Below are 21,541 nucleotides of genomic sequence, written 5' to 3'. Positions count from 1 at the left end.
GGGTATTTCCCACAACATTTTTCCCTCCCTCTCTTCACAATTAGGAATGGCAAGTAAATACACATATTTCTGAACAGTTGTGTTGTGGGGTAGAGAAGGGACATCTATCTTTAGAATTCTGTTACTCCGTGTTCCCAAACTTACAGCTCATGCTCAGCCCAAACACTGAACTGTCGGTTGATTGACCTGTCAGGTCGCTCTTATTGTAAACATGCATATGTAAATGCTACTTAAAAAAAAAATACATTTACACTATGGAGGGAGAGTGGCTCTGCATCACCCCACAGTTTTTAATCATTTTTACATCAATTTTTTTTTAACATTGGAGAGATAATTTATTGAATGCACATCTTACAAATAGTATTTTTTTGTTCAATGTCATAGCACACAAATAAATGAGTATTTAAAATGCAAATAACATTTTCAGCCAGTTAAATTGCACTCAGAGCTGCACTTCTAAAAGGACAGTTTACATAGCAAGGGTGGTTTTACTTCTCCAAACTGTAAACGAATCTATTACAGACCATTCTGTACTCCCTGTGGGTCCACAGCCCATCACTTTTCTGTACTTTCACATGCCTGCTTTGTCTGCAGGCTCAAGCCAAACTTTCTCCCTCAACTGACTCTGTGACTACCTGTGTTAGTGATTTAAATGGGATAAAGGCAGAATCTGACTGCAGGCACATGACTACCCATATTTCTGACTGCTGGCATGTTTTTGGGAATGGTTGGGCCACTGACTAGTACTCTCCCAGGCAATGTCCTCGTACAAGTTGGGGGCTAGCACAGCTCAGTAACGGTTTGAAATCTGTATAAATCCAGTAGGCAGTATGGAAAAGGCCACCCTGTTATGAAAGAATTCAGCTGTGTGCATGCAAGCCATGCCATGCTATGTCATGCCACTTGCCCTGACTCCTAAAGAACAAGTCCTAAACAGCTTTATTTTCTGGTATGGATGTTTCCACCTACCTGTAAATCCTATCTACCCTTAAGGCTGACAAAACTGTGTCCTTTTACAAACAACCACAAAGCCATATGATACTGCTTCAAAGATAAAGGTGATAGAGGTAACAAAAACAGCCCCACTATGCCTGGACCGTTCCACTGAAGGGAGGTCCACTCTTAAATCAAGCACGTGACCAAGTTTAATCCTCCACTGCTCCCAAAACTTCAGTTGAAATGAAAACTTGAGCATAGTCTTGTACTCACGGACTGCTGACAGGAGGTTTAGGATTTCAGTACAAGTATAGCTCTTTTGTCTGTCAGAAGGTGGGATTCTTTCCAAGCATTCAGTAGGGCTGCTTTGCTGTTTCTGGATATGACATGAGAATCCCACTACAAAAATATTTTAACACTGGAGAGATTGTTATGTAAAAAAACCTTATTTTTTTTAATGGAATGACCATGTCGCTCAGTTACTTTTTCCAAGGTGCAAGCAAATCATCAGGTCCCTCAGTAATAACAATGAACTTTCAGTTCATGCAATAGTATGTTCGAAGCCCAGTCACAACTTAAACCTAAATATACAGGGTAATGACTGTCTTGCTATATGCATAGTCAGCAGCGACCACAATGGATCACTAACCTTGGTTCGATGTTTTAGGGTTATCGCCTCATTCTTTAAAGCTGTTTTAGCTGAAATTTAAAGGAGAAAAGAGGTTTCAGCCTGAGACAAATAAGCAGATAAAGTCTGTCAAACTATGAACATCTGAAACCAAGACTATTAGCAACTACTGGATTCATTGCCAGCTCCACTCACACTAAGTGCTAGTAAGAAACAGAGTAGAGTCAGATTTCAGTTTCTCTATTCTGAGGCTGCCAGGGACAGTCAGTCCAAAGTGTAGGCTAGTAGAGCCACTGGATAAAATCTAGTACTAGTCTCCTCAAAATGTAACATCTGGGACAGAGATTAATCAAAGTGGTTGTTACCCCTTGTAAAGAAGAAGTAAAACTGACACTCCCCACTAGTTGTACAAAGGAGCCACTAGTTACAAAGATGCAAGAATTTAATTTAACAACGAACTTTATCAGTTTGTGTTTTCATTATTTTCCCTTTTGTAGTTTAATATTATGCTGACGTAACATTTACTGTCTCTGCAATAGAGAGGCTTCTAAAATCAAGTGACAAAAGTTAGTGAATCAATTATCTTTCAGTTTTAAAACATCTTCTGTGATCAGACTTTCTATATTTATAGTCTTGATATAATACTGTCAGAAAGGCAGTAACTGGATGGACATTTTCAGTGAAGTTATGTCTGTACCGTATGCTACAGGGAGATACCTAAACAAAACACCTGCAGTGCTCTGTGGAAGACACCTTCAAAAGTTTTACAAGGAATACTATGAAACCCTTGGATAGTATTTTTAATTTCTGGGAAGAAAACCAATCCCAAAAGCACCCTAGAAACAAGGTTTGGTATTTAAACAATTCTATAGTAGAAAGCCCTTATCAGCTTTAAATAGCTCAACTCAATCTCTCTACAGGAAAAAAAGTAGAAATGTGTGTACGTATACGTGTACATGCATTTTATATAGATGTGTGTACAAACACACATGCACACAAATATATAATACTGGAACATGAATAAAGGATTAAGAGAAGACCTTTTATTTCATTGATGCTTGATGTACCAGAATCAGACCCTGCGTGAACAGAGCTGTTGCATGTGACTTGGCATTGCAAATTAGCATCTTGTTACAGTGTCAAAGAACAGGAAGCAACAGCATTCAAAAGCAACAAGTCAGAAATAACTGTAAATAAGAAATGGCGAGAAAAGTGATTTGTGTGATCTGTCTCAAGGAAATGTGGACTGCTTTAGACGTATCAGATTGCTTCCAAAGCATAGCAAACCGAGAGGCTCAAGTGCGATGAACGGGTCTAATAGGATTCAAAACACATCTTCCTTAAAAATGAAATCAAAACCCGCTGTCAGGACAGTGTGTCCCACGCAGCTAACAGGACCAAATGAAAATGCCCCAAGCAGTGCAGTGTGAACCGGGTATACGGATGCACCTACCCAGCGCCTTCTCCCACCCCCGCCTCACAACACACCAAGGCAGGCGACCCCCCCTCACAAGCACGTCCAGAGCCGGCATAACCGACCAAGCTCGTCTTTGCTTTGCGACCTTTCAGCGGTCACGGAGGTTGTTTTACCTTGCAGTAAATTCAACCTCCCAAGACGACGGCTCCGCTGGCTGCCCGGCGGCAGGGCCGTGGACGCCGCCTGCTCCCCCAGCCGGGGCCGTCGGGCGCCCCGGCTAAGGGGAAAGGCCGCGTCAGGCGCGACGCGGGGCGCCTCTCTCCCCGCAGCCCCCCCCGGCGCAGCGCGGCGCCAGGCCTGCGCTCACCCGCCGCCCCGCGGCCCCGCCACCCACGGCCCCATTTCTTGGGGCCCTGGAGCCTGCGTGCCCTGAGCGCCCACCCCGCGGCCGCGGCGCTGTCGCCCGGCGCCGAGCGCTGGCCTGGAGGCGGACATACCGACCTGCCACACTGACGGCGGCAGCGCTCCAGCTGTCCCAGCCCAAGGAGGCGGCCGAGCCGAGCCGAGCCGAGCCGTGCCCTGCCCTGCCGCACGGACGGGCCGCCGCTGCGGGCCCGCAGACACTGCCCGCGCCCTGCGGGAAGGCGGAGGTTCAGCGGGCGGTGAGAGCCCCGCGGGACCCCCCCCCCCCCCGGCCGTCCCTCTCTCCTCCTTGCCCCGCCGCCTCCCTCGGGGGGGGATACCCTGCTCCCCTATCCCGCTGCCGCCTCCCCCCGCGTGAGGCTGAAGCTCTGCCCACGGCTGACACCCCCCCCCCGTACGATGGAACCGGCCCGTAACTCAAGGGAAGGGCGCTACCGCCGCTCCCTCAGATGATTGCCAGCCCCACGGCCAATCAGCGCCTTCTCTTTTCTCCAGGCAACCCGGCGCTCGTCCTCAAGTGGGGTGGAGGGGAGTGGGAGAGGCGGGCGGGAATGTTTACAAACAAGATTAGGGAGTAGAGGGATTGGGGGGAAATCGGGGGGCGGAGCCAGCGATTGGCGCAGCCGCTGATCCAATGAGGGAACGCGCCGCTCGGCGGAAGGGCGGGGGGCGCACGTAGAACGTTCTCTGCCCAACAGTCGCTGGGGTTCGCGGGCGCGCGCGCCCAATGAGCGCCCGGCGAGGGGAGGAGGGGGGCGCGAGCGCCAGCGCCTGAGTAGGAGCAGCTCCGGAGGGCGCCCCCTCCTCCCGTCTCGCTCAGCCTATCCCGGCTGGGCCGCGCTGGGCTCGGCTCCGCTCCGCTCCGCTCCCTGCTGTTGGGCGGGGAGGGCGGCCAGCGCAAAGGGGGAGGGGAGCCGCAAGGACATGGGCTGGCTCTGAGAGCCGGGGGAGGGAAGCCGACGTGCGTGTGCCTCCCTGTATTTTAATAACTGTTTGTTGTTGGGTGGTGTGGTTGTTTTTTGTTTTTTTTTCCCCCCCCGTTTTCGCCAAGGCGGAGGGGATAACAGCCGCCCCCCGCCCCCAGCGCGCCTGCATGGCTCCTCTCCCCCGGAGCGCCCCTGGAAAATAAAATCCGCCTCGGGCCAGGTGACGTCCCCCCGCCTCCGCGCTCACACACACGGGGAGCGGCAGAGGCGGGGGAGCGCCCGCCTGTGAAAACATGGAGGGACCCTCGGGCCCGGTGGAGGAAGGGGAGCTGCCGCTGCTCACCGTCAAGCACGAGCTGAGGAACGGTGAGCGGGGCGGGCCTGGGGGGCCGGGGCTGCCGGGGGAGGTCATGGCGGGGGGGGGAGTGTCGACGGGGGGGCGCTGAGGGGAGCGCTCCTGCCTGAGGGGAGGGCGGCGGGAAGCGCGTGGGGTGGCGGAGGGGGCCCGCGCTGCCGGGACTTGGGGAAGAAGTGCTGAGGCAGGAGGTTCAAGAGAGTTGATCGGGACCAGTAGGGAAATCTCGGTGAGGGGAAAAGAAAAAAGAGGATGAGCTGAAAGATATGGGCAGGAGCGTGTGAGGTGGGGCGGGGGAGGGGTCCCTTCTTTTTTTTTTTTTTCTGTAAAAAGTATTTCAGTTGGACTTCTGCTGCGTATTTGTCTCCCCTGTCCCACTTCCCCAGTGGTATTTGACACTTTTGAAGCAGATAGGGGTTAGCTTTTTTTTTTTTTTTTAATTGTGCGTTTGGCTTTTATGGCTGTGTCACTACTGGGGGGGGGGGGGGCTGTTTGTTACAGTCCTAAATGATGTCGTTTTATGTGACAGCTTTTCTCTTACCTCGGTGAAGTGCCGGAATTCTAGGGAGGTGAATGTGCCAACATGTAACCACAGAGTTATCTGGCTTTTCAGTCTATGAATCTTCTTGTAGCTTGGTAGTTACTTGAAGACCCTAAGACCCTCTAGAGAAGTAGTTCAACATGTGAAATATATATGACCTTTCAAGATAGAGCAGAAATGCTCTGTCCTAGGTTGTTATGTTGGGGAAGATCCTTACATATTTTTAATAAGGACCCTGTGCTTCTCGGAAGTTTCCAGGCAACTTGAATACTGCAGTAAATCCAGATTTTACTGTTTAGAAGTGCGTGTAAAACATAATCAGGCTGTATATTCTCTGTATTTATTAACAATGGAGGTGCTATTAACCCATGGCCTTAATTCCTTTTCTCTCCTTTTTTCTCTGTGATAAAGTAAAAGTAACTATATGATGCTGTTCATCGCAAAAGTTTGAGACAACAGCCCCCCCGGGTTAATGTAGTTGACATTCTCTAATGGGCCTATGGGGAAGGCAAGTGGTGGTGCTGGGTCTTTTCGATTGCCTTGAGCCTTCTGTTCCCCTGTCACTCGGGTCTAGGGGCTCGGTGGAGGTGCCCCAGTGGAACGTAGCTATCACTGCAGTTTAAAAAAAAAAAAAAAAAAAAAAAAAAGGCACTCTTCCTGATAGCTACGCAGAAAGCAAAGGGACTGTAGTTTAGTTTCCTTCTTTCAAGAAGAAGCAAAAGAGCTGGTGGAAAACATACTTGTCTCGTTGGGTGTTGCTAGATTTCAGTGTGCAGGAGAAAAAGGAGTAAGGGGAAAGGGGGAAAGGAAGTGGAACACATTTATTCTGTATATTTACCTAGCTATGTCTAGATTTCTTTTATAAAAGTTGAGACAGCACATATCCCTGTGGAATAGTTATTTAATGATAGTTTGAGGAATAAACACATTCATATAAACTAGACAAAGAGCTGTCTAATATAGCATAATAAGCAATTTTCATTTTGATCCGGATCTTAAAGCTTTGTAGATTCAGGAAGTACTGATACTTGCTTTTAGTTTAAAAATTCTCAACCTTGTTTGTGTGGTTTTAAGCTTCTGAAAGTCAGCTTAATAGGAATCAGTTGCTTCTCCCATCCTCATTCTCTTCTCCTTATTAAGTATTTAGAAAACTCTGCTTTCTGTAAAATGCTTTCTAGCAATGGCTCATCTATTTCTGGAGCATTAGGGTGGAGGAGGGAGCTGCTCTGTCATGTACTCCTGGGAGACTCCTACTCCTGAAGGTGTCAATAGTGTCATCACTATGCAAGACGTATCAAGATACTGTTTCAGAACTTGGCTCTACACAGTGCACGGAGATAGGATAATTTGAGGAGAAAAACTGCAGTCAGCTTCTGTTGATACAGAAATACACAAATAATCTATAGGATACTCTGGATATTTTTCTTAGTTTTTTGTATTGGGTCTGGCTGTGTGAGTACCTAGCTGCTGGCTAGGGTCAACCCACCACAGTTTTAAAGTGTGCAGCATGATTATTTACTTTTGCTTCATTTTGGTAAAGAGGGTGAGGGGACATGCAAGAACTAGAATTGGAGCCAGAAGATCTTCGTTGTTCTTAAATACTGAGGTTGTATACCATGAATATCCTTTTAATATGAGTTTTGTTTAGATTCTAGTATTCCCCTCCTCTCTGTGTTCTTTCTTTGATGTTGCTAGCTCTGTGACTAATTGAATGATTTAGAATGACATATCGAAAGTAGCTGTCAGTTGGCAGATGAAAAAGAGGTCAGTCTCCACAATACTTTAAAAGACTGTACTACTGTGGTAGAAATAGTGGCTTCTTTGAGAAGGAAGTGTCTCATTTTCATACTGTGGAAGTTGTTGCTTGAACCTCTTGATAACAAACTCAAAGTACAAAGAATTATGTATTCAATTCAACTAAATGCAGGTGAACCTACAGTTATACTTTGCATTTGCAATTACTTGGGTCTTGTTTAATGTTTTTAGAACAATTCCAAGTTAGAGACAGGCATTGATTACGGTCAAATGAGTAAGTGAACATACTATAAAACTTGAATTTAAGATGAAATGAGTATCTTCAAGAATGAAACAGATGATTCTTGTTACCTTCAAGCAAGTATTGTGGCATATGAAAATGCACAGTTAGAGCATATGCAGTGCTATTTCTACATGGCTCCCAGCTGATTGTTAACCCTATCGTACCATGGTTTGACTTCTTTTAAACTTTGACTTTGAAATTACAGTACTGGCTTTGATATGTAGGGTCAACCTTAATTTTTGCTCTATAGCCCATTTTCTTAGGGCCCTGAAACTCCTCTGTTGTGTGACCAAAAAAGCAATTGCTGAAAAAACATCACTTCATAGGCATGTAGATTGGGTCTGTGATAGGGAAGGAACCGTGGTGCATAACATCTGAGTGCCTCTGTGAGACGCTGTGTGACTTGTATTACAAATACTGGGCACCACTCTGTGTATATATATTTTAATGATGCAAAGAATCAGAATGTCTCCCTATTGCTGGGGAAAATGTAAGCATGCATGTGCTTCAATGGTTGTTCCTTCAGTTGGTTATTTTGCAGATTAGACACAGCAGTGACTTTTAGGACACATTTAAGTTAATAATGATTTTATCCTAATATATTTAGCAACTTTTTTTTTTTTTCCCCTCCTGTCACGCAAACCATTTTTTCCTTGATAGAAACCTCACAATTCAGCCTCTGAAGAATAGTCACCATCTTTCTTTTCTCACTTTGGGAAGGAAACGAGTCTCTTGGGAAAGTAGAATCACCTTCTCTTTTCAGGAATTAGAAGAAAAAGTATGCCAAAGATCAAATGGTAGGAAGTGGTGACGGTCTCTGATTCTCACTGAAGCTCTCCAGTGAAAATAATAAGAAAATGAAATTTTCTGCATTATCTGTTTCTGGAATCTTGTAAAGGAAGCAGTTTTATTTTTTGAAGGCTAACCTCAGAGTTAGGTCTCCAAAAAGATTAGAAATTGTACTATAAGTTACGTATTATTTACAGTTAAGAAAGAATATCATTGCCTCTTCACATTTTCTGTTTCCTGGTAATGCTGTGGAACTGAACAATGGCAAATGTAAAGCCTATTAGAGAAAAATTTTGGTGTGATAGGGAAGGATATGGGCGGAGAGGGAAAGACTTGTGAGGTAGGAAGCTAAGAAGGAAATAGAACTGTTAATACTGAGATTTCCCCCCAAGAGCTTCTATTGTAGCTCTTGTTTTGGGGACAAAACAAAATAAGGATCAAAGGATCCTGAACCTTCAGTGTATGTGACTAGGTAGGAGGTTGCCCATTTTGCAACATGCATGTGCACTCCCCGCTTTGTCCAGCGAGAGGCAGAGATTAGCAAAATGGGATCTTGGAGGGAACTTGAGAGATGTTCCATGAATGTACGGACGATAGTCTATACATATATTGTTTGTTTTGCTTTAAGACATTGTTCTTTTCCTTTTGACAAATCCATTTTGAAGAGGACGCTGGATTCATTTTAATGCTATCACAAACTTTGGGCTAAAGAACTTGCTTTAGTTTGCAATTTGTCTGACTGTAACACGTGGCATGTGAAAAGGTACGTATAGCCCAGAAGTCAATGTAGCAATGGGCTGCAGGGCTCCAGAGGTAGAAGAATTTGGAACTTCTACTTGAGTCAAATAGTCTTAACTTATAATTCAGCATGAAACTATAAAAGGCTTCAGACAATAAAGACATGGACTATTTGAAGGGTTTAATGTTGCAAATTCTTAGTTACCCCTTGTCCTGGTTTCAGCTGGCATAGAATTCATTTTTTTCTTAGTAGTCGGTACACCCCTTCTTGAATGAGAACTTAAACTAGAATGGATTTATTTGTAAATGGTAAGGTTCATGTTACATTGTAAGGCATTGTGAAAATTCCTATGGCTAAAAAACATGATGAATCACGCATTAAATAGAGTATTCAACTTTTGCTATGGAGCTACACCTGGCACCTCTACAGTATTCTGTTTTTTATTTTTGAAAGGAAACGTTCTTATGAAAGTTTAAAGATACTTTTAAATTTGTATTTTCTGTAAGACAGATTTTTTTTTTATTTGGCTCTATGTACTAATTCTCTATTGTTCAGAGATTGGGAGATATTAATAGTTGAATATTTCAAAGCTTGGATTGCCTTTACTTCCACTTTCCTCTTTTGAGCACTCAAATATATGTGTTCTCATATTGCTATGGGAAGTATAAAGTGTGTTTTAAGAGTAAGTTTATGGATCATCCTTAATACAGCTTAAATCTCTGGGTTTTACTCTTTACAGAATCAATACTTTTAAAAAATGTTTTGTAGTCTAGGAATTTATTGTTATTTATCTTCTGGTAACTTTGATTATGATAAGCTTTGATTATGAAGGAGTAGCATGACTATTAATCGTTTGTTTGTTTGTTTTTTCCAGGCTTTGGAATTTAACAAACCTGGCTAAAATGATCTGTAAAAGGGTCTGGTACCATTGCTCATTTTGCTCTCATTGCTTCAGTGATACTCCATAAAACATGTAATATAAGTGAGGACTGGTAGTCACAGTCTTAATTGTCAGCGTGTTGTTCCGCTTCGTTTCAATGTATTCTAAATGTGATGGTATAAAAGCTCATGCTGGATTCCACAAAAGAGTTAGGAGGCTTACATGCCACTTCAGTGCACTTTAGGATTTTATTCAGGAGGCAATTCAGAAAACACTTGCCAGACTTGCTTAAACATATGAGAAAGCCTGAGTATCTGAGGGTGTGATTTGCAGCTATATTCTTCATGTAAATATTTCTGTTGGATCCCCTTCATTGCTTTGCATCATTTGATATCTTAGGTAAACATTCTCTCTATCTCTCTAACCATTATACAATCCTAATGATGAGGTGCAAGCTCTGCTAAGATTTCTTTGCTTCTGACTCATTCTGTAGATAGGCAGATGACCTGGTTTATGAAGGACTTGCCTTACATGCAGTCACTTTATTTGTTTTTGTGTTTTGTTCTGGGATCTATTGTGATTGTTTCCTCTTCCTGTTTTTTGTTGATGTCTGTAAATATTTTATGCTGGCTTGGACAGATGGTTATAAAAGCTTTACCTGAGGGAGGATAATTCTGAAGATAATTCTTAAATTTCCTGATTAATGTCTGCATGAACTAATATGTAAATACCTTCCATCAACATTTAAATTGTCAGTTGCTCTTCTTTTGTTGATAAATTAATCTACATTCTGTTACTTTTAACACTGTGTCCAAAGGGCCTGTGATTCAATAAAGTGTATTTTTTTTTCAAGTGTTGTGCTGATTTCTGATGATAGAGACCAAAGGTGATTCATATCTTGTATTTAGATAGAATTTCTTGTTTGAAAAGGTATGCACAGTCTTTAGATATCTGTTCTTTTGATCTGACTGTTTCAATTCTGTTCAGCATTAGATTATCTATAGCACCTTTATTCATTAGCATCTTGCCTAATTACACTTTGGGGTTTTTTGGCTATTTTGTGATGTATAGTGTTACTGCACATTAATCTTCTAACTAACCATGAACGTGCTTCTAGGTTGAGTTTTGGTGACCTCATAGTGATTCATCTCACAGTAACGACAAACCTCATAGCAAAATTGCCTCCGTAGTAGCAAAAGGGCTACTGCTGATGAATGCACATGGATCTTAACAAGGAACATTTTCCAGTTCAGACTATTGTGGGTCTGGATTGTTAATCTCAAATGTCCGCACTTTTATCTTTATTTCAGCTTCTGATGTGCGAATGATAACTTTGGGATGGTCTTCTGCAGCTTCAGTCTATTTTCATAATGGTAATGATAGTTTCCTATCACATTCCCCACAGCATTTCACGCTTCTGAATTTCCACACACTGTATTCCGCTTAGCTAGTACTTCAGAGGTCTTTGTCATCTTTGGCTGTGTAAAGCTTTGGCTTCCAGGCCTTCTAGAATGGCATCAGCAGCTTTGTGAGATCTTGAATTTTTTTTTCCGTTCAGATGGTCTTCTCCTTAAGCATCTAATATTACAGAGAATGAACAGTTGTCACCCCAGTTATCTTAGTTGTGATCCTAGAGTTCAGAGTAACATGAATTGCATTTTCTCTTCTTCGATGCGAGTTCTGAACTGTGTGCATGTTTATTTTTGCTCTAAATTCTTTTTTGGCCTAAGAAAAATGCAGGTAGTTCTTGAGATGGTATGGTTTTTAAATTCCTTTTCAAGTTTATAAGGTAGTTCCCTGTCCTTCCTGATTAAATGGTACTCTTGTTCAGTGACCTGACAATTACTGGTTGGTGATGGTCTGTCACATTTCAAGGACTGCAGAATATTTTTCACTTCCCTTCACAAATAGTTCTCAGTTGCTGTAACCAGTTACAATCAAAGTATAATTTTATATATAGCAGAAAAACAGTATTATATCCGAAGTGCATTTACTTCAGTGTCTAACAAGCAACAGTTGCGTAGTTTCTGTTACGTCGTACTTTTTGGGTTTTGTTTGGTGTTTTTTGGGGTTTGTGTGGGGTTTTTTTGTTGTTGTTTTGGTTTGGGGTGGTTTGGTTTTTTGTTTTTGTTTTTTTTTTTTTCCCCAGAAAGGAATGTGTTAGTTTGGGTGTTTTTCCTTGAAATTAAGGAACTCTTCGTTCTGAATAAGGGATGAGCTCAGGTTTGTGTTCATACAACTTTGAAAACAGCATCTGTTCTTTGTTGCTGTGACTTAAAAAAGTAGATCTGTTAGGTGAGTGGAGATGGGCCATTCTCTGAAGTAACAGGTTAGAATCAAGTTGGTCTTGGTACCAGGCATTGGATACCTAATAGTTTGAAATATTACAGAATGTCTTCTGTCCTTTTTTCCTTCTTGCTTTCTCTATTCTGCTTTAAATTGTCTGAAGTTCATTGTTCTGCTCAATAAAACAGCAGAGCTGGTCTCACATTGCAGATAATAGCAGAGACAAGTCACAGCTTTCAGGCAGAGCTTGTCTTTGAGGGTTGCTTGGTCTAGTTCAGTAGAGGAAGCTCTAGTTTTGTCTGCTTCAAAATCTGTATGTAATGGAGTCCAGAAACAGAGGACACAGAACATTTTAACTTGAAAACAACCACTGTTGAAATATTATTTAAATTAAACCTCAATTATTATTATTAAATTAAAAGCAAATAGAGTCATGACACAGTACCAGCTTGCACAGTTCTTACTTCACACTTGGCTGTCTCAAAGTTCAGGTATAGTGCAGGTGACAGTCATGTCTGTTATGTCATCTGGAGATCCTCCATCAAGCAGAAATACTTTGTTCTGGTTCCTAGAGTTAAACAGACTGTCCTACCTCCAGGGGGCTGAGAACGACAATACTGACCTCCATGCATTGGTGTCTCTGCATGAGCAGGTTTGTCTTTGTAGTGAGAATATTTCGAGATATTTGCTTTCTTTTTGCTTTCAGAGGTGATAATTGCGACCAGTACCATTATTTCATCTTTGATTTTATGGATACCACGATGTCTTGGCCTTTCCCTTTAGTCTTTGTTTCTGGGTTGATCTGTTGTATCTTGCTGTTGCCCTCAGCTGCATACTCCTTCTTACCATGTTGGTCCAGTGCTGACGACTGTGGACTGCAGTAGAAAATCAGTAAATGGAAGCTTTTCCTACTTGTGCACCTAAGCAGTTAGCTTGTCTCCTAGAAGGTGCAGTCAGCTTACTGCTTTTCTTCATGATGTACCACCATTCTTTATACTGCTGTGTCATGTGTAGCTTCAGATCATTTGTGGAGAAAGTCTCATCCTGTTGACTTGGACAGTACTTTCTTCCTGTCCAAGCTTAGTTCCCTAACTTGGTGGTACTCAGGTGATGCGTCAACAGACTTGAAGAAAAAGGGCATGGAGAAGTAAATTTTCTGTTTCCAAAACTGCTTTCTTTGCACTCAATTCTTAACCTAAGAGGTTTCCTAAAGCTGCTGTTTCTGAATGGCATCTTTGCATACACTAAAATACTATGGTACTTTTTACTAGAAATACTGCTAGCTAGATGCTGGAGTGTACATCCTTGTTGCACTCTTGACAGATACGTTGTCTTCGTGCAGTTTGCACAGGCAGTTGTTGGGTCAGGTTCTGATACCAATCCTAGCATGGTGATGTCTGTGAGGTGGGAGAAGCCTTTCACTGTTCTGTCAGTGGTAGTAGTAGTAGCCTTCTTGTTGCAATCCTTTAAAGCCTCTCAAACTTGGAATATTTATCTTGTAATTGCGGAAAGCCTTCCTTGTGAAGGGTCCTCCAGCAGTGGTCATTTGGGTTCCTGAGAGTGACTGGTCAATAGAAGATCTCCGGGGATTTATGCTCCTGGAAGCAAGTTGAAGGAAATGTTGGTATGATGACTTTCATTCTGGAGAAACTGCATCTCATCTCATCTAGAATGTCAAGAAGTGCTGTGCCTGATTTCAGCAGATGAAGACAAAGAACTGCTTTAGCAGTGTCATCGGAAAGAACGTGGCACAGACACCAGCTCTTCAGCTTGCTTTTCTTGGGGTATGACTTCAGAGATGGACTGAGTGCAGCAACTGAGGCTGTTGGAGCAAGCCATTGCCAGCCGTGGCAACATTGGGAGAAGCACTTTCTGGGAATTGTTAATCTTTTTTTTGAGCTTTGAAGGTTTGTTATTTTTTATTTTTATTAAGGATAATTCTACTTCTTGCTTTATAGGGAGTAATTCTGAGAGAAAGTTTGTATGTCTCAAGTGTCCTATCATACCTTTGTGTTGTGCAGCACCTTTTAGCTATCTGATCTTGTGGGATGGCTTTTTTCCTCAATATAATGCAAAAAAAATGAGGTGGGACTTATTTTATAGTGATCATATTATTTCTGATGTAGTTTTCGCCTTTTACTATGAAAATAATATTACAATAACCTTCAAGACATTTAATTTTTTGTTAAAGATAAGGCAGTTAAACATCCTAAATGGAAGTAAAAATGGAATTAAGTGGATAGTGCAAAATTACGACTCACATTGAATTATTATGTAGTTGTTTCAAAGGTATCACTAGGAATCACTCAGCTTTTTACTGTGTAACTTCATTAAAGTGGGAAAGGTTTTACTAATGTTACTGAATGTGGAATACAAGTTAAATTGAGTTTATGGTACAGTTTAATGAATTGAGTTTAGGGCTTGATCTCTTTTTAGGACTATAGCCAGCACTACAAATCTTCAGCCTGTTATTGGAGATGCAGCATTTCTCTGTGTTCTACTCTCTCAGTCTTCCTATTCAGTTTCAAGAATATGGCAGGATTAAGTGACTGTTTTGCTTTCTACAAGGGTGTTTAATTGAAAAGCTGCCTGCTGACAGCTGTTAAAGAATGTGAGATGGTAAAACCTTTCTGGAGTACTCCATAACGGAAGATCCAAATCAGTGGATTTCTCGGTGAAATATTTCTTCCCACTCTGAGTTCAGCACTTACCTAGCTGGTATCCAGAGAAGTTCTATGTCCTGAATCTCTTCAGTGACATCCACTGCTTCATTAAAACCATGGACACTCTAGTCCAGGTCTCCTTAGGATAGTCCCTGACTCTTGCTGTCCTTGGCAGGAAAGACACTGTTTTGAAACTGTATACATTGAGTACCTTTCTTAGTACTTGTTAAAAAGAGTAATATGTAATATTAAGTTGCTTCAAGACAGACTGCTTTCTGACTGTGAAACAATGTACTGTAATTATATAGACACTAAATCAGTCTAGATTTGCCTTACCTGCTATTACTCCTTTCTTGGCTCATGAGTGCATCTTAAGCAATGACTGCAATGTAGCACTAGCAACAGTATTTGTTCTGTTTGCAGTGAAAATAGTACAGCAAGCTTCAGTTCAACTCATGTAGTGCATATTGCCTCATTGATTTGTTAATGATTATGGTACTGTATTGCCTAGTACATGTTATTAAAATAGAACTGATCACAAAAGTATTATTTCTCTAATAATTTCACTGTGCTGTGTGTTGGGTTTTTTTACATGTAGTATTAGGATAGCTTGTAGATTCCCTCAGATTTGCAAAAATCATTGTCCTGTGTACTTCTGTTTGTACAAGAAAAAAATCCTGAAAGCTCTTTTAGACTTTCTAATCTCCCAGTAGTTTCAAGTGGTCTCTCTGCACTTATTCCAAGTGGGATTAATCCCTTGTAAAGATGAATGATAAGAATTGAAAATAATATTTTAGATGAGATTTAATCAGTACCTTGCATGAGAGCACTGTTACCCTATCCCAACTAGATGCATTTTGTGTGTGTGTACAGATTCCTAGGACTTGGAATAAGCCACAAATTTGCTTTTTCATTTATTTAGTGTTTGGATTTTTTATACTTGTTCCTCCTTTGCGGAGAGATGTCTTTCTGAAGCTTTCAGTTTTCTGTTTGTTTTGAGTTGTTGAGTTACTGCAGTTCTGTGAGTGGACATTAACTATACGTTTTCATAATTAATTCAGAAAGCACACTGTCTTGATAAAGTTTCTTAGAAATATCAAACCGAATGAGAATTGCTGTTGAACATAGCAAGTTAATTTCAGCATCTCCTATCAAAGAGTTTTCCTCTTTTGGTTAAGAGATATTTATACTTGAAATCTGTTGTACTGCTCCTGAAAGCTTCTTGCACATCTTTTAAGCCTTTTTTTTTTTTTCTTTTAATACCAGCTTTTAAACATACAGTGTGGGTTCAAGTTGCTCTTTGAGAGGCATTCTCTTAGCAGCCATGACAGTTTATGCAGCCTCTGCTACTTGATGCTGCATCCTTAATTGTGCTAGTAAAACTGCTTATGTAGCTGCTTGTTAAAGTGGATCAGGGAACTGAACTTGGTTAGGAATAGTCAAACTTAGTTCCTTTTTTGCCTTGCTGCTTTTAACCTGGATTGTTTCAATGAGCAGTTTTGCTGAATGGCCTGCAGTCATACCGATGCAAATGGATGGATAATATTATGATAGGAATGAAGGATGGAAAAAATGGAACTGCTTAAGGCTTTCTTATAGCAGCTTATAAAAGAAAAAAAACCAAACCCAAAACCCAACAACAAAGTAACCCACCACAATTCGTTTTTTAAATAGGGTTCTTCACTTCCCTCTTTAGAAAAATGTCTGTTAGACAAAAAAAATACTCAAAAGTGCTATAAATTTGTATAAAGGTAGAATCTTCTCTCCCAAACTCCCCAACAAATGAAACAGCTTTGTAGCAACTTAGATTTTTCCAGACTTGTTGGTTGTGTAGACTCAAGGTCTTTCCTACTCGATAGTAGTGGAGAGTGTTTATAGGTTTAGTAATCCTATGTTAAATGCATGAATAGTTATTGGAGCTCTGCTTAAGTCATCCCAAGTGCCATATAATCCAAGAACATGAGAGTATTCAGGGTGCTAGGGCTAAGGAATGACCTGATTGCTGTCTATAACTATGCAAGTAGAGATTACAGACAAGGTGGAACTAGACTCTTTCAGAGGTGCCTAGTGATAGGATGAAAGATGAGTATATAAGCTAGATGGGCTTCAGTTGTTATTCTGTGGTTTTATACATCCAGGAACACCGATGGCAGAAAGAAAATTGCTCTCCCTTGCTTTTCAAGTTAAAAGAATACAGTATGCAAATGGAATGTCCTTTTAGTGTTGCTTATTTCGTTCATCTGCTAACTTATTTTTACTGAAGCTGTATTAATATGTCAGAATGATGTTTCAGTGTACTACATATCTGACTGGATTTTTTTTTTTCCTTCAGCAAATTTGACAGGCCATGCAGAGAAAGTTGGCATTGAAAACTTTGAACTCCTGAAAGTTCTTGGAACAGGGGGTAAGATGCACTATTTTTCTAAGTTGAATGTTGGAAACATTACTCATAAGTATATTTTTGTTTTCTAGCTGAGGTTTTGGTAATTGTAACATTCTTTAGGAAGATATATCACTTCTGTATGCATAGCCTAATTTTCTTCACTTTTTTACTCACAAATATTGTGCAAAATTGGAGGTCATGTTCTAGCTTACAACACTTTTGAAGATGCACTTTTTCAAAAAAATGGAAAATAAATGGCTTGAGATTTGTGACAATTTAATACAGTTTGTGAAAAGTATGATCTAAGTTAAAGCATGATCTTGATAATTTCATTAAATTTTCAGACTATGTTTTCATGAATTTCTGGAAAAAAACAGTAATGTTAGTACATTAATGAAGAGGATGCTCCACTCTTTAACTGTATGTTTCAGAGTTGCCCTATTCAAATACCAGTAATTTTTAAGATAGAAAATTTTCACTGTTGTATAGTGGATTTCAGCACAATGTTGGAGATTGGTATGATGTTGTAGGATTGCTGACCGTAGCCAACAAAAGAGCTTTGTTTCCCCTTTGTTAAAGGGACACACACACAGGCCTGTACACAGACTAAAAGTAACTACTTTTATAATTCTTAGTGTGTTTACGCATTTTTTTGTCAGTATTAACATCAGATGCAGTGTTGAGTAGATCGGGATAATCATGAAGATGGACTATCATTAAGGTCTGTAGAAGTTATAAGTTAGTTATGATATTAAATTTTGGGTGTTACCAGCCATTACTGGCTAGCAGTGAGGCTGTAGTTGCACAAGCTGCTTCACCACTAAAAAGAGCAAAGGGTTTTGATTTTCACATGTAGCTGTCATACAGATTATTTCATAAATTCATTAAGCCATTAAATAACTTGAGGGTATATTTTTCTGTTTCTGAAGTAAATTTTTTAAAATTTAAATTTAACAGGCTTAAAAATTCAACCCTTGCTGTTAAATTTCAGTAGTTAGTGGTAGAAGCAAGTAGGCTTTAATATTCATAGATATGTGTTGCATATTCATAGGTAGAAGCAGCTATGCTGTTCTGAAGTGGCCAGTATTGGTCTGAGTGGGGTTGACAAAAATGAAATTACTTACAATTATGCATTTATGTGAGGATGTCTTTCTCTCTTGCTGATGGAAACATTGGTTGGATTTTTAATTGTACATGTGTGTGTCTGTGTATATATGAAAACTAGTCCCATGCCTGAATTTTTTCCTTTTTCCTTACCACTGCCGTTAGTCTGAGATCACCTTAATATTACAACTATTGCATTTGGAATACAAAGTAAGTTTTGGTGGTTTTTTAAGTGTCAGTCTTCAAGTTAAGACTAGTAGTAGCCTGACCTCCTCCTACTGTCTTTAGGCAGTAACTCTGAAATACCCCTTTTGCTGCTGTTAAACTGTTGTCTGTCATTCATTGCTACCTTCCTGTCCTCTCTTCTTCATGAACAGGTAATTTCTTTTGGCCTGGGATACTCTTAATCATAGGAGGTAGTCCTTAAGCTCATAGTGCAAAGCAATCCTATTCACTCAGGTTAACAGGGTAATTTTGATTAGTGACCCCTTTCAGAAAAGGCTTCTTCAGTGGGTTGACAATGGGATTGACAGTGTGTATGTGTGAAGGGAAAAAAAAAAAAAAAAAAAAGCTGAGGAAGTGTGCTTGTCTGTCTTCATCCTGCTCTAGTAGTCATGTTGCTCCAGAAACATCTGTCTTGGTAGACTTCAAACTATTTCAAGAACTGACTAAAAGTTTCCTGCAAACTTCAGGAATCCAAGGATACCTTGGGTATCCTGAAATGGCATTTGTAGGAAGAGTAGTATTTTTTTATGTCAAGGAAATGCTAGTTACGCTTTTTTAATATGTAATTTCAATCATAGGCTGAGGTTCTTGCTTCAGAAATCTAGATTATCAGGGCAGTCAAAAAGCTTTATTCAGTCTTAAGCATATCACAGCTATGACTAGTGCACTAGGTATGTTAGAGGTTGTTGCTTGCCGATTACTGGACAGTGTTAAATGCAAATGACCTGATCAGAATGGAGCTAGTTCTGTTTGCTTTTGGGGAAGTGACCATCTGTGAATTGTCAGTGTTTGCAGTAACATGGAATCGCTGAAAACAGCACTGGAATGGACTTGAAGTCCTCTAATTACTTGGCCCAAGACAGTGTCAGTTACACCTGCATCACCCCTGACAATGATTTGTTTTCAAAAGCCTTCAGTAGTAGAGATTCTGCAGCCTTCCTAGACGTTCTTGCTAAGGATGTTTAATTTCCTAGCTTGAGAAGCATTCTGGGGATTGCAATAAGCAAAAATCCCTCTCGTTCTTGCAGGAGGTTTCTGAAAGAACATTATTTCACGATAGGATACACCTATGTTAAGGCATTTCTTCTGTAAATATCATCCAACAAAATTTTGATGCAGCTTTGAACACACCACCACCTTCACTTTCAGTGTACTTCTAATTGTTATGGTCAGAAGAGTTTCTGTGTCCTTTTCATTGACTTGAAAGAGCAGAACAGAAACTGAAGCAAGATATTGGCCATTTGACTAAGATGATCCTGAAACGTTCTACTGTGAAACAAATTTTTGTGAGTATTGGGCCTACTGTTACAGAACCACAGAAAACTTGTACAAATTGACTCTGGTGCTGTTAGTTTAATAATGTTCAACCCCCTTTGTAAAAACTTAGTTTTTAGGAGGTTCTAGAACTACCTTGTCAATAAAAAGAATTACTCTGCAAGCACTCCATCTTAAGTATGGAAAACCAATTTAAATGCTGTAGACCTTGCAGTATCTGCTGCACGTCAAAAGTCTGGGGCTGTACATTCAGTTATTTAGCTGTCTTACTGTATGTTTTTCCTGTGCGATGCACCTTGCTCTTTTCTCCACGATTTCCATAGCAGAGAGACTGTTTTTCAAAAACTTCATAAGACTCTAACCACCTGTTTGCATGCAAACTTTGCTACAAGATCTAAAGTGCGTTGTGTCATGAGTTGTAGGGCCCTGTTTAGGCCTGCAACTTCTTGTTCTCATACCTGAATTGAGGTTTGATGAGCGAGTATGACCAAGCTGACTTCTCAGTTCTTTGTACCAGAATATATGTTTACTTGGGGGAATGAGAAGAAGCATAAAGAAAACTGTCTATAATCACAATAATGTCAGAAATATTTGGAATACCAGGCTTGTATTGCAGACTTGTCTTAAATGATAGTGTACAAGAGTAAGGCCTTATTTAGGACTTGTGCTGTCTTGTACAAAACTACTCGTCTGCATTTCAGTTGTCGTCCTTAGGACTGCTCTCACAAAAAATGAGGAAAAAGTTCAGAAGATATTTGCATGCCTTCTGTATTGGTAAGCAAGAGTCTGAATTATCTTGTTCTGTAGTTTTTATTCTATTAGAATGAGAAAGGAAGATTTTTTTCTTCTATGTATACTTGGCAATGTAATTACAGTGAAGCTAGATGATGTCTCTCTAAAGAGTAACTGCCTGTTGGCTAGGTTGCAAGTTGCAGGTGCTTATTAGATGCCTTTTACCTTTCAGCCAGGAAAAAAAAAAAGTGATTTCATTATTTCAGAAATCTGAAATAATTCAATTATTTTCAAGTGGGGGGGGTGTGTGTGGGGGGGGGGTGTTTTGTTGTTTTGGTTTTTTTTTTTTCTTTCCTTTTTTCATTTGTTTTTAATCAGGGTCTGTGGGGAAGGCAGGGTGATTCCTGGAACCTGGAGGCTTCCCCAAACAACCATCGTATCTCCATTAGTGACTTGCCCCCAAATTATGGGCAGGATGATAAGAGAGAACCATGGGGGTTTTTTGTTTTGGGGTGTTGGGTTTTGGGGTTTTTTTTCTGACAATTTTGAGAACTTCTCTGTTCTTTTACAGTAGTAAGTTCTGTGAAGCTGAAGATAGGGTTGGGGGTTGAGGTTGTCTTAGAGAAATTGATTCACAGAGGCAAAAGGCATACTATTGCTTTTTTGGGAGCAATTTAAAGAAAAAGGAGGAAGAGGGCATCTGATGGCTTCTGTTCACATGTTGCTCTGTATTTTTAGGCAAGAGCTATCTTTACTTGGCAGTGAAAGCCTTATCCTGGTGTGAGCTTTTAGGTATTACTGATAGTACTGTAATAGAGCTAATGCTAAATAAAAGCTGTGATGCTGTTTTACAATTCTTCACTGTGGAGTTAGGCAGCATGCAAAGTGTTTTCAAACTATCTGATACTTAAATGATCTACAGTAATGCAAGGCAGAATATACCAAAACCTCACAGCCATATGAAGTGATGACTGTAGATGCTATTTTAACTAATTATAATATTTTAAATATAGTCTGCTATGAAGCAACTGGGATAACTAAAGAAGATACTCAAAATATGTTAAATTAAATGATACCTTGCTTAAGTATATGTAATTCTTGTAGTTTCGTATAGACTTGGTGGTGCTTTTTTTCAGGTAACAGCAGTGAAGGTTTATTTAAATCTTCATTTTTAAGTTTTATTTTTTAAAAAGACAAACTT

At 40.5% G+C, this 21,541-nt stretch overlaps 2 protein-coding genes across 7 annotated transcripts in view; one reads left to right on the top strand and one right to left on the bottom strand.

The window, feature by feature from the left end:
• Positions 1 to 3,674, bottom strand: part of DGLUCY (D-glutamate cyclase) — a 53,484-nt gene extending 49,810 nt beyond the window's left edge. Inside the window, exons 1-2 of the mRNA XM_052783722.1 lie at positions 3,483 to 3,674; positions 1,586 to 1,635 (exon numbers count right to left, since the gene is read on the bottom strand). The gene's annotated coding sequence lies outside the window, so the exon portion shown is untranslated. The remainder of the gene's footprint in view (positions 1 to 1,585; positions 1,636 to 3,482) is intronic.
• A 767-nt stretch (positions 3,675 to 4,441) lies between these two features.
• RPS6KA5 (ribosomal protein S6 kinase A5) overlaps positions 4,442 to 21,541 on the top strand; it is a 92,299-nt gene continuing 75,199 nt past the window's right edge. For 3 of the 6 annotated variants that reach the window (XM_052782982.1, XM_052782978.1, XM_052782977.1), the window contains exons 1-2: positions 4,442 to 4,696; positions 16,954 to 17,025. In XM_052782982.1, the coding sequence (XP_052638942.1) occupies positions 4,624 to 4,696; positions 16,954 to 17,025 (145 nt within the window). In that variant the 5' untranslated portion in view covers positions 4,442 to 4,623. Of the gene's footprint in view, positions 4,697 to 4,895; positions 4,915 to 13,651; positions 13,866 to 16,953; positions 17,026 to 21,541 lie in introns of those variants that run through there. The other 3 variants (XM_052782981.1, XM_052782980.1, XM_052782986.1) reach the window with 3 other exon arrangements.

Source organism: Harpia harpyja, chromosome 3 (assembly GCF_026419915.1).
Source record: "Harpia harpyja isolate bHarHar1 chromosome 3, bHarHar1 primary haplotype, whole genome shotgun sequence".
NCBI lineage: Eukaryota > Metazoa > Chordata > Aves > Accipitriformes > Accipitridae > Harpia > Harpia harpyja.
Note: the sequence above shows the minus strand (reverse complement) of the source record. Positions and strands in the feature narration are given on the sequence as shown.